Source organism: Heterodontus francisci, chromosome 20 (assembly GCF_036365525.1).
Source record: "Heterodontus francisci isolate sHetFra1 chromosome 20, sHetFra1.hap1, whole genome shotgun sequence".
NCBI classification, from domain to species: domain Eukaryota; kingdom Metazoa; phylum Chordata; class Chondrichthyes; order Heterodontiformes; family Heterodontidae; genus Heterodontus; species Heterodontus francisci.
The window spans coordinates 42,784,847-42,798,439 of NC_090390.1; the positions used below are offsets into that span (position 1 = coordinate 42,784,847).

Genomic DNA, 13,593 nt, shown 5'->3' on the forward strand with positions numbered 1-13,593 from the left:
ATGTTAGGTGCATAAAAGCTATCTGCTCATTACTTCCATGGTTCAGTTGACTGGCAAAAGAAGGCTGATTTGCAACACTCTTCTCATTTCAACACTTGCAAAGCTGCAAAGACATGGATCTCATACACCCAGTTTGTCTCCTACCACAGGAAGAATAGCAGAGTGAGCGACTGATGAGGGCTCTTGATGCTCATCAGATGATGCCTCAATGACAGCAGCAGGCAGCACAAGATGGTGAGGCTGGTCAGAATGAAGCCATCTAGGAAAGGCATTATCAAAGATGGGCACTGGCACACCATCGCATCCTCAGTACAAGGACAAATTGCCTTCAGATGTCAGAGAGGCAATGCCAGATATGTCTGAAGATGCCATGTGAAATGGTTACAGAAATTTGTAGGATCCTTCAACATGGCCTGCAAGCATATGGTTTTGGTGGGAATCCCATGCCAGTTGTCTTCATGGTTACTGCAGCACTCAATTTCTTTGCTAGTGGTGCCTTCCAGGAATCAACAGGTGACATGTGGCATCTCACAGGCTGCGACACATAGGTGCACCTAAGAGGTAACTGATGGCCTATTCCATTGTGCAAATGATTTCATCTATTTCTCCATTAATGAGGATAGCCAGGTAGCAAGGTCAGGGGCCTTCAGCACCTTCGCTTGTTTCCCTAGAGTGCTAGGGAAAGGACTTGTGGCAATAGGGCTCTCTGGGACCAGCCTGCTGCATTTGTCAATTACAAAGGGTTCTACTCTTTGTGTGTATAACTGATCGGCAACCACAGAAGAAGAATCATGCAGGTCTGCGCTCGTTTCCCAGGGAACTGTTACGACTCACACGTTTTGAGGAACTCACAGCTGCCAGGAATGTTTGAAGCTCCAGCCCAAGTTGATGACTGGATCCTGGGTGACAATGATTATCCCCTTTGGACATGGCATCCCCAAAGCGCAGCTGAAGAGCGATACAATGCTGCTGACACATCCAACAGAGTCATCATTGAACATGCCATTGGCATGCTGAAAATGTGCTTCCGCTGCCTTGACCAGTGTGCTGTGCATTGCACAACCTGGCAAATCGATGCAGCACGCTTTGCATGCAGGGGAACAGGAGGAGCAGTATTTCTCCTTAGATGAGGATAACTATGAGGAACGTGAGGAGGAGGACAACAGTGTAAATGAGATCGAGATGGATGTAATGGCCATTGACATACGTGCAAGGGACATCAGAGAGAACCTCATTTTTGCACGTTTCAGCCAAGATTGAAGCCTTTGATGAATTAAAGCTGGAAGGAAAAGGAATAAACTTCAAAAATATGTTCACATTCCACTGTGACCTAATTTTTCAGTGCTGCAATCTAAAAGCAGGCTTCTTTTAACACCAGCACTTGAAACTGCAGTGGAGATGTTATTAACGCCTTGTCTGCTATACTTTCATTGAAAATGACCTGCGTCTTAATGGAAATAGTGTCCTCCATCCAGGCATTAGCACTCAAACAGAGGATGATGCAACATTGCAGCATTGCAGCACTTTGATATGACCAGCACATGAAAACCGATCTCGTTTATGATGGAGTCACAACAGCTCCTGTGCAAGGAATGTAAGGGAGGGGCCACATGACTTATGTTGGAAGGCATGCTGCTAAGGAATAAAGTGCAAATTCTTCAAGTGAGAAACAGCCGGTATTGAAGGCTGAAGGTTCAAATGTCAAAGATAAAAACAGACTGGACACTTTAAGAAAAGCTTTGGAAGCATAAATGCGTGCCAGCCAGAGGGCTCCAATAATCATTTTCCTTTTCAGCTGGGACACTTCGAATGATGTAAGAGAGTGCATCAAAGATGAAAGCCAATAAATGTATTTGGAAAAATTATACATCTATTTACAATATTTACATCACTCATGCCAGCTTCATGCTCAAAACTGCTTATTTTTTCATTTAGGTGCTACCCCGACATTAGCAGCTGAGGTGGAGGCAGTCTGCTCACTGCGCTGCCATATTGCTCTGGATAACTATGGCGGACATCCTCTGGAGGCATGGGGCCTTGATGGCTCCATCCTCCTGGGGGTCTTCAGCACTGGCGCGAGTATCCCCTTTGTGCTCATCTGCTAGAGGTAAGGGGGTCAATGTTGGGGGGAGGACAAGACGCTGCTTACCCTTGGGTGTCTTGAGAGGAAGGCCACGGGGCAGCTTGCACGCGGTCCCTCTCCATCTGGGTGCACAATGGCACCTACCTATCTCCCTGAAGGGTCGAGGCACCGGAGGGAGGTCCAGATGCTTCAACCCCTCTCGTTTAGACTCTGCTGCCTGGAGTTCATGGCGACAGCGATGGAGTGCAGGTGAGAGTGCATATGGCTCAAGTGCTCAACCAGACTTGCCACGGAGCTCACCAAACTCTCGACTCAGGAAGACATACGCTCTATTCCTGGGACATGGCAGACATCATGGCTTGCATGGACTCCTCCATGGCATGCGCAAAGGCACACATGACCTCAGGCATCTCCACGTCTTTTCTACATGGGTTTTCTGCACGTCCAGCAGACTACTCATAGCAACAAACTAAGGATCAACATGAACATGGGGCCGAGTAGGCACCTGGTCCTCAACAGACCTATGATTGTCAGGGAACCCGGCTGGAACATGCTCCCTTAGCTGTTGGGACATGTCTGTGTCATGCACACTGTATTGTAATTCTACGTCTAATCTCAAACCTCCAGTGGACCGTGTGGACATATATGTGCTGGAGGAGGTGGAAGAAAAGGCAGGTGATGGTGCACACTCTGGGGCATTAGCTTCTTTTTCCTCCCCAGAGGCAGAGTCTTAGGCCTCGCTGCATTCCGTTGCTTGAGTGCGGGCACATGCAGTGGAGACACAAACAGAGGCACATTAAGCATCCGCAGAACATGAGGGCGACACTTTCGCACACTTTCCTCTGGTCTGCACATATGGCTGCAAGACTAAAGATGACACTTCATCCTTACACCCTGAGGATCCTGCCTCGCCATTTGCAACGGCTCTGCCTCCCTCCTGTCTTGCAATTTCTGCAACCTCCTCAGCTGGTGTCAGGACTCTGATGCTTTGAAAGCCTCCACCTGTCTTTGCCTGCTCCCACTGGTTATGGGAGTGTTTATCTGTGAAGCTTGAATGGCATGTCAAAAGATGCATCACACCCATCGTATGCATGCATCAACAGTACTCAATCTGGAGTAGCTTTCGTACGACACAACCAAACACATAAAAAAAGCCAGAGGTCAACATTCTGCACAATAATTTGGTATGGCACCAAGGCTGATCACACATTCGAATGCATGCCTTATCTGCCCACTGTCTGAAACACATGGAGCCAGGGAGAAAAACATTTGAACAGCTTTGACAACATCACGTACCCTTGCTGATCTGATCAAGTCATTGTTATGCTTCTGACATTGGACACAGGTTCGTCACGTAATCCTCCACCACCTCCATCCAGGCCGCCTTGGTCAGGCGGGAGTGTCTTCTGATGCCATCTGCAGGTAAGAAGACCTCCTATCTTTCTCTGACGGCTTGGAGGAGAACCTGCAGGGAGGCATCACTGAACCATGGGCCTGGACACTGCCTACTGCCTGACGCAGTTATGGTTGTTGATACATCAAAACAAAAATATGAGGGGAAGTTGGTACTGGGGTGGAAAATATCAAGTAGGAAAAAGCAGTTAAAAAACCAAGCGATTTTATTGTATTAAATCAGCAGACACTTCTGAAACACGAAGGCTGCTGATCCTTGAGGCTTGGAATGCAGAATGATTGATAGTGATGGCATTCGTGGTGCTTTACAGAGTGACGGCAGGTTCCACCAATGAAAGTCCGTCCCACCACATGATCGCATGTGCCTCCTGTGCCCGCTGCTGGAACTCTAATTTACATGTGTGATTGCGTACAAAATGGGAAAAAGGACAGAAGCGGAAATGCCGGCAACTTCTGGTTCTGCCATCAGCAATGCCATGGAACTCGTAAAATCCTGGTCAAATTGTGTTTCATTTAAACTAAGGAAATTCATAGAAATACTCTTGTGTTTTTATTGGATGTGTGCTGCTGATCTAGTGTAAAACATTTTGTATTTATAATTGACAAGTTTACAACTTGCCAAGCTTTACAATCTGTCACAGTGTCCTTCCTTTCCAGTCGCGAATAGCAATGGTGATGCTTTTTTAATAATCACAGCATTACAATATTAGCATAGGTCTGTAGACTGAAGCACATAAAAATACATTTGCAGCATAATTATGATGCAGCTTTTATGAGATTTTTGAAAAACACATCTGAAATTGTTCCAGAGCTGCTTAGCATCAGTGATGATGAAAGATGTCTTGATCAAAGCAGTATTTGATACCAGCAGTTCCCAGCTTGCAGCACTAGCACATCTTCAACAAAAACTGCAAGAGGATGGAACCATGAAAAACATGCTCAGGACTGTTAATGAAAGACTTGGAACTAATTTTAAGGTACAGTACTTGAACGTGGTCACTTCTTAAATGTCACATGCCATTATTTATTTTCTAATGCATGCATGGTTTATACTTAAAATGAACTGCATAACAATTTCATTTCCCTCAGTGTGGCTGCATTCCTCTTCAGAAGCAATGACTTTTCTCTTATTAGAATCCTCTGGTGTGCTTTTTGTGATTTGGAATCCAGCTTTTTAGTCATGCTTGTACATAATGCTCTAACTATAGTTCTTCATTTGTTAGACTATACATACCAATAAATCTAGCTCTCAATAGGGGAAAAAACTGTAATTCCACCCTTCAAGACATTTTGATGCCTTACCCTCTCCCTTTTTCCTGGGCCGCATGTAACCCCCTCCTTTGGAATATTCAAAACTGTCCTTTTATCTCATCATCAGCTCTTGGATCCTGCACAACTGTTGTAGTTTGCTTAAAACCTGATACACACAAATGTTTCCTTAACCACATGATAGTGGGTCAGCAGCTTGCCAACAAAGGGCCTTGAAATTTCAGACACTGCTTCTCAGTTAGTGATCTTCAGGTAAGTGCTTAAAGGAGGAAAGGAAGGCAATTTGGGGGGTGGGGAGGAGCACCGGCATAGGAAGAGCAATCATGAGGGGGATGACTGCGAAAGGGAAGGCAAATGGGAAGAGCAACCTGGAAAGGGAACGTGATCGTGGGTGGGGAGGGTCGAGGTTGCAATTGGGGTGTGACAAGCAGGACCTGTTGTTTTAATATGGAGCCGGGAGGAGCACTCCTGCTTCCCTTGGTTCAATATTCAGGTGCATTTTTAAAAATTTATCTTTCTGCAGCTATCCCTTCAAGAACTTGGATTTGGCCACATGAAGATCTGGTTTTCCTGAACGCTGTCGGCCTGGTTCCAGCTGTGTTCGGGACAACTCAATTTTGTGGAGAGGACTTCAAACACTTGATAAGCTTCTTATTTACATATGCAAAGAATCTAACGCCACATTTCAGGCATGGGTCCATGATGCCCATTTATTTTGCTTATACCAATTTAGCAGATAATGCATTTCTGGTGTAGAGCATGCTTCCTGTCCACCATTGGTGGCTTAGGTGCCACTTAATGCCTGATAATAGAATGCGGCATCATCAAATTTCTAGGCTTATAACTCCAAATGAGAAAAGGAAACCTTGTTGTTTTGATAGGACTGAATTCCATTACTTGGCAGATTATGTTCCTACTATTTGCAGTTGTTATGCAAAGGAATTAAATCTCATTCAGATTTCAAGCAGCAACAACTTTGCCCTTTTACATCCTTATTGATTGCCATTGAGCAGGGCAGCAATTGCTTTTTATTCCAATTATGCTCCATTTCTCCCATTCTCTTTTGAAAGCAACTCTTCTTGGCATAACGGCTCCACAGGCTCGAGAACCTTCTCTCAACCCATCATTATTCATGTGTGAGCATAGTCAGTGAGTGTCAACAGGCTGTTCGCCAAGGAATCGTCAATCCTGTTCATGTACTTTCCAGCAGGGTTCAATGGATAGCAATAGGAAGTTGGAATCCTGTCTGACTTTCCCTTCACTCCTCTCCCCTCGCCCTTAATTCTAGGTGTTGAGGTCAGCCATGCTGCTTTCTTTTCAAGCATGGTCTCGGTAAGAAGCCATTATTGTGCAGCTGATAACAAAATTCAAAATATTGATCACTATTACTGATTCATTCTCATGCATAAGTACAATAGACCAAACAAGATATTGTGGTTTTCTATTATGTTATTAATTAACAGATGTTGCGTCACATTTTTGGATGATTCTTGTGCTCTGTCAATATGCTGACCTAATGACGGAGTGTGTTTATCCAGTGAGTACCTGAACTGCACATAGCAAGAAGGTCCTAGGTTTGGCCATCGTTCGTGTGCTGAAGTAATTGGTTTCAGCTGGGGTGACATTTGGGTTGATGTGGTTGGCTTGAGATCTCCCTGCTTTAAGGAGGGGAAAAACAAAAAGGCTAATTTCATTATAACTTGTTATGGCTATAATTTGTTCTTCAGCATTCTGAAGAGGTAAACAAAACATTTATATATTTGTTCTTGTTTGCTCTGTTTGTACAGTGGCACAGTGGTCAGCACCACAGCCTCACAGCTCCAGCGACCCGGGTTCAATTCTGGGTACTGCCTGTGTGGAGTTTGCAAGTTCTCCCTGTGTCTGCATGGGTTTCCTCCGGGTGCTCCGGTTTCCTCCCACATGCCATTACTGAGACTGGCTTTCAATTCCAGATTTTTAATAATTATTTCAATTTTTATTAAATTTAAATTCCACCAGCTGCCATGGTGGGATTTGAAGCCATTTCCCCAGGGTATTAGCCTGGGTGTTACGAAAATGCTTCCATTTTAATTTTTTTTGAGGGCCTGTGTTAAAACTGGAAAGATTCCATGGATGTGTTTTTTTTTACCAAGTTCACCAACAGGACTTGAGATGTGGTTTGAAAGCCACCTGTGCTGGAGGTCACTTGTGATTTGGGCTCAGAAAACAGCAGAACCCTTGGTGACTTGGGGAAAAATGGTTACAGAGAAGCCACATGTCAAGGTTTATGGAGGTCAGGAGGTCGACTCTCTGTTTGCGTTTTGGACATTGTTTTCAGTTTTAGTTTAAAAGTAAAATACTGCGGATGCTGGAAATCTGAAATAAAAACAAAGAAATGCTGGAAAAACTCAGCAGGTCTGGCAGCATCTGGGGAAAGAGAAGCAGAGTTCATGTTTCGGGTCAGTGACTCTTCTTCGGAACAGTTCCAAAGAAGGGTCACTGACCCGAAACGTTAACTCTGTTTCTCTTTCCACAGATGCTACCAGACCTGCTGAGTATTTCCAGCATTTCTTGTTTTCAGTTTTAGTTGTTGTAGTAAACTGATTGAAGACTTTCCTGCCAAGGAAAAAAGAAATCAACCTGCTCAGCTCCTTTTCTACCTTTCTGAAGAAATCCAGGATCCAGTATAGGAAAACAATCCCTGGTACCGTATAGCTCCTGAGGAGCTGGAAAATGTTCTGCGATTCAAGCGTGTGCTGGCAGAAAAACCTTGATGCCGCAAGTCCTGTTTTATAATAAACTGATAATTTTGTTGTTAATTAAAGAAAATTGGTAAGTGTATTTTGCTCTGGCATAAAAAAAATAGAATATATGATTGGCTGTATTGGTAACCAGGTAAACATTTAAATAGATGTTATGACCTGTGAAGACGTGGAACAAGAAAAGACAGCGCACTGCTCCTGCTTCAATCGTGACACTGGGCCTCTGGATTACTAGTTCAATGACATTACCACTATGCTACCATTTCCCCCAATTGATTACTAATTACTAATTACCAACAGGACCGAATAACCTCATCAGTCAAAAATAGCAAAGAAATGCGATGTCCGATGAGGCTCGCATTTAAGTATACATAAGACAACATTGTTCATTTCTTTTACTGCTGACATATCCAAAAATACATTTTTCAATTTTTATGCAATTCTTTACAGGCATGGAAAAATGTCACCATTCAACCACAGCATCTCAGTTTCCTGAATGAATTTCCTTCTAACTTTAATGTAATCATTCTTCAGCATTCTGAGGATAGGTAAACAAAAAATTTATATCTTTTTTTCAAAGTGCTCCTTTTGTTAGCTTTTTATAGAATTACTGTAAGGGGGAGTGCTATATTTTGTTTCCAGGATTCTTTTTCTGGAATTTCAGATTTTGTGAAAATATCAGATTTTCTTTAAGATTTAATATGTTAAGTTTTATAAATTTTGGATGTTTTATCATTTTGGATATTTAACAACTTGGGATTAACGCGTTTTAGTGCAATGTGTTGTAAATTGATTTAGTTACAAACATGATGATTGAAAGTACTATTGTAGAGCGGAAAAACCTTGCCTTGCGCTATTCCCTATTTTTAATTTCCGGAGATCATTTAATATTAGAATGATAAAAAAGGGGTCATTCATCCTTTGGTGCAATAAGAGCTTGTTTCAAACAACTTTCTGTCGCTCTCTCCCAAAACTTCCAAGCCAGTTAAGCAAAAGTCCCAATGGCAAAAGCGAATAAGGGATAGTTTCTACTGGACCAGCACCTCATCAAGAAAAATTCTGCTTGCAACAGCTTGTATTCCTATAATGCACTTCACACACAGGAAGACAATGAGGATATAATAGTTGATGCTGATCAGAAGGAAGCATGGAAGAATGAAAAAGGTTAGAGTGGAGGCCAAGGACATGGTCAATGAGAAGGGTTGTGAGGAGGTTTTTGAAAGCAGAAAGATACCAAGGCGGATAAAAATAGGCAGGGAATTCAAGAGGACAAGAGTGTAGTTGCTGAATAAAAAGCCACTGGTGGAGCCCAAGGAGCAGGGAAGAAAAGAGCATGTATGTTGTTGGAGATTACCTAAAGAAGGGTGGTTCGAGGTCATGATAGAATTCAAAATTGAGGATGAAAATTTTAAAGTCAACTTGAAAGTCAAAATTCAGTTTTGAGAGAATTAAGTGTAGTTTGAGTGTGGAGTTTTGTGCAGGTGAGGATGGGCTCCATCTCTTTGAATTAATTGTAAATTGTGGAGGTAGAAGCCAGGAGGCTGTCTAAGACAGTAAGAGCTAATGAAGGCATGGATTAAGATTTCAGCCATGTTAGAGAGATAGGGAGGAGGTGGGATTTATTTTTTATTCTTTCATGGAATGTGGGCATCACTGGCAGGCCAGCATTTGTTGCCCATCCTTAATTGGCCTTGAACTGAGTGGCTCGCTAGGCCATTTCAGAGGGCAGTTAAGAATCAGCGACATTGCTGTGGGTCTGGAGTCACATGTAGGCCAGACCAGGTAAGGACGGGAGATTTCCTTCCTTAAAGGACATTAGTGAACCGGATGGTTTTTTAAGGCAACCAATGGTAATTTCATGGCACTGAGACTAGCTTTCAGTTCCAGATTGTTTTAGATGGACTTTTTCCAACAATGCACTTAGAAAGATATAGCATGATTAGAACAAGTCAACATGGTTTTATGAAAGGGAAATACTATTTGACAAATTTATTTGAGTTTTTTGAGGATGTAACCTGTAGGGTGGATAAAGGGGAACCAGTAGATGTCGTATACCTGGATTTCCAAAAGGCATTCGATAAGGTGCCACACAAAAGGTGAATACACAAGATAAGGGCTCATGGGGTTGGGGATGATATATTAGCATGGATAGAGGATTGGTTAATGGACAGGAGAGTATGGACAAATGGGGCATTTTCAAGTTTGCAGGCTGTGACTAGTGGAGTGCCACAAGGATCAGTCCTGGGGCCTCAGCTTTTTGCAATCCATATTAATGGCTTAGACCAAGAGACAGAGAGTAATATTTCTAAGTTTGCTGATGATAAAAAGCTAGGTGGGAATACAAGCTGTGAGAAGGACACAAAGAGGCTGCAAAGAGATAAAGACAGGTTAAGTGAATAGGCAACACAGTGTCAGATGGAGTATAATGTGGAGAAGTGCGAGATTATTCACTTTGGTTGAAAGAACAGAAAAGCAGAATATTTTCTAAATGGCGTGAAACTTGTAAATGTTGATGCTCGGAGACACTTGGGTGTACTCATACAAGAAACACAAAAATGTTAGCATGCAGATACGGCTAGCAATTAGGAAGGCAAATGGCATGTTGACCTTTATTGCAAGGGGATTGGAGTACGCAAATAAAGAAATCTTGCTAAAATTGTTCAGGACTTTGGTGAGACCACACCTGGAATACTGTGTCCAATTTTGGTCTCCATATTTAAGAAAGGATATACTTGCATTGGAGGCAGTACAGCGAAAGTTCATTAGATTGGTTCCTGGGATGAAAGGGTTGCCCTATGATAAGAGGCTGAGTAAATTGAGTCTCTGTTCCCTGGAGTTTCGAAGAATGAGAGATGATCTCATTGAAACAGTCAAGATTATGAAGGGGCTTTCCAGGATAGATACTGAGACGTTGTTTCCTCTGGCTGGAGAATTTATAACAACGGGGCACAGTTTCAGGATAAGGGGCTGAATTGAGGAGAAATTTCTTCGCTCAAAGGGTTGTGAATATTTGGAATTCTCTACTCCAGAGGGTTTTGGATGCTCCATTGTTGAATACATTTAAGGCTGGGATGAACAGACTTTTGGTCTATCAGGGGATCAAGGGATAGTGGGAGCAGGTGGGAAAGTAGAATTGAAGCCCAAGATCAGCTTATATTGAATGGCAGAGCAGGCTGAATGGGCCGTCTGGTCTACTCCTGCTTCTATTTCTTATGTTCTTATGTGCATTACAAGTGACTATATTTCAAAAGTACTTAATTGGCTGTAAAGTGCTTTGAGATGTCTTGTGGTTGTGAAAGGTGCTATATAAATGCAAGTCTTTACTTTTGACATTAGTATCCTATGGAATAAAGCATAAAATGGTGATAACTTTATTCAGGATTTGGCTCATGAAATTGGTCCAGTGGAGGAATGTGCAAAATGCGAGATGCCATATTAAGCTTTTTGTGATGTGATTTCTTGTGGTGATGAAAATTAACTAATACTTACAAGTATCTTACAGATCTATGTTATATGGAGCGCTCCTTGAGAAACCAAAACATAAAACCACTGTTGAGAGAAAGGGCAAAGGCATTCAAAGTAAGACATATTATTTTGCTGAATTAATACCTTGTGTTGTTTTTGTATTGATAAAATACTGTAATTTTTACACTTTGAAAAATTGATGAATTTTGACTCAAACTGAAATGTGTATGTTTTAGGTCCATATAAGTAAATTTCATAATACCCCTTAATGTACCATTTCTTGCTCTGTAGGTTATCTTTTCTCATTCTTCCCAATTTTTTAATTTCTCTATATGTTCCTTTCCATTTTTTTTTATTTTACTCGATTTGAATGCTATCTTTTTATTATTTCTTTTTCCTTAATTATTCTCCCTTCCTACAAGGATCTCATTTGTGTCCTCAGTTCCATTAATCTTGCTACATCATTTGCCATCCCTATTATTGTTGTCATTGAAATGATGGGCAGGTAACCTGCTGCCAGACTTCTGCTAACATCACTTTTCATTTGCTGGAAGGAACTGTTCAATATTGAATCCTGGTGAATGCCTCAAATTTTCTTTCTATTTCTGTGAGAACGTACCTGGTATTCACTTAGCTCCTCCCCAGGATGCCATAGTTGATATTAGAAATTGTCTATATTGCAAATGATTTGGGCAAATCCACATCCCACAGATACATACTATAATTAATTGCTCAATGGACAGTCACATCCACTTGTCCATTTATTTCCTTTATTTGTCATACCCTGTTACTGTATTTTCTCATGTTCTTTATTCCTTTATTTAATCTATTTATTATTTACTTGATTATTTTTTCCTTTGTTTTCCTCCCTATTTTGTCTCTCCAGGCCACACATTACCTGTCAGTGGCCTGCTCACAGGTTTTCACCAAAGCAGGCCCCAGTTGCTAACTGGAGAGTCCCTTGGTGATGACAGTCCTCTTAATTTTTGCTTCATCTCAGTTGAGGTGTGGCTGACCTTTGCTTAGTGTCTCCTACAACAATGGCTGACACCATTAGCTCAGTAGAATAGGTAGTGGAACTGTTGGCCCATCGCACATTGGCATTATATTTAAATATAGCTTAAATATGCTGCATCTGTCCTTGAGAGAGGAGTCACTTCTGCTTTCCACCATGCAACTGGCTGTAACCGTGTGGATATGCTGCATTGTGTTTCTAACGGGGCCTCTGTTGCCTTTATTTTTGGTATAGCAGTAACTATACTTAAAAATAAAAACAAGAAATGCTGGAAATACTCAGCAGGTCTGAACATAGAACATAGAACAGTACAGCACAGTACAGGCCCTTCGGCCCACGATGTTGTGCCGAACCTTTAACCTACTCTAAGATCAAACTAACTACCTACCCTTCATTCTACTATCATCCACGTACCTATCCAAGAGTCGCTTAAATGCCCCTAATGTATCTGCTTCTACTACCACCGCTGGCAGCGCATTCCACGCACCCACCACTCTCTGTGTAAAGAACCTACCTCTGACATCTCCCTGAAACCTTCCTCCAATCACCTTAAAATTATGCCCCCTGGTGATAGCCCTTTCCACCCTGGGAAAAAGTCTCTGACTATCCACTCTATCTATGCCTCTCATCATCTTGTACCCCTCTATCAAGTCACCTCTCATCCTTCTTCGCTCCAATGAGAAAAGCCCTAGCTCCCTCAATCTTTCTTCGTAGGACATGCCCTCCAGTCCAGGCAGCATCCTGGTAAATCTCCTCTGCACCCTCTCTAAAGCTTCCACATCCTTCCTATAATGAGGCGACCAGAACTGAACACAATATTCCAAGTGTGGTCGAACCAGGGCCTTATAGAGCTGCAGCATAACCTCGCGGCTCTTAAACTCAATCCCCCTGTTAATGAAAGCCAACACACCATACGCCTTCTTAACAACCCTATCAACTTGGGTGGCAACTTTGAGCGATCTATGGACATGGACCCCAAGATCCCTCTGTTCCTCCACACTACCAAGAATCCTGTCTTTAAGCCTGTATTCTGCATTCAAATTCGACCTTCCAAAATGAATCACTTCACACTTTTCCAGGTTGAACTCCATCTGCCACTTCTCAGCCCAGCTCTGCATCCTATCAATGTCCCGTTGCAACCCAGAACAGCCTTCCACACTATCCACAACTCCAGCAACCTTCGTGTCATCGGCAAACTTGCTAACCCAGCCTTCCACTTCCTCATCCAAGTCATTTATAAAAATTACAAAGAGCAGAGGTCCCAGAACAGATCCTTGTGGAACACCACTGGTCACCGAGCTCCATGCTGAATACTTTCCATCTACTACCACCCTCTGACTTCTATGGGCCAGCCAATTTTGTATCCAGACAGCCAACTTTCCCTGAATCCCATGCCTCCTTACTTTCTGAATGGGGAACCTTATCAAACGCCTTGCTAAAATCCATATACACCACATCCACTGCTCTTCCTTCATCAATGTGTTTTGTCACATCTTCAAAGAATTCAATAAGGCTTGTGAGGCATGACCTGCCCCTCACAAAGCCATGCTGACTGTCTCTAATCAAACCATGCTTTTCCAAATAATCATAAATCCTGTGTCAGCATC

At 42.5% G+C, this 13,593-nt stretch overlaps 1 protein-coding gene across 1 annotated transcript in view; it reads left to right on the forward strand.

The window, feature by feature from the left end:
- LOC137380601 (cilia- and flagella-associated protein 46) overlaps nucleotides 1-13,593 on the forward strand; it is a 453,149-nt gene that overhangs the window by 344,664 nt on the left and 94,892 nt on the right. The window contains exons 44-46 of the mRNA XM_068052672.1: nucleotides 4,306-4,473; nucleotides 7,957-8,054; nucleotides 11,009-11,085. Coding sequence (XP_067908773.1) covers nucleotides 4,306-4,473; nucleotides 7,957-8,054; nucleotides 11,009-11,085 — 343 coding nt within the window. The remainder of the gene's footprint in view (nucleotides 1-4,305; nucleotides 4,474-7,956; nucleotides 8,055-11,008; nucleotides 11,086-13,593) is intronic.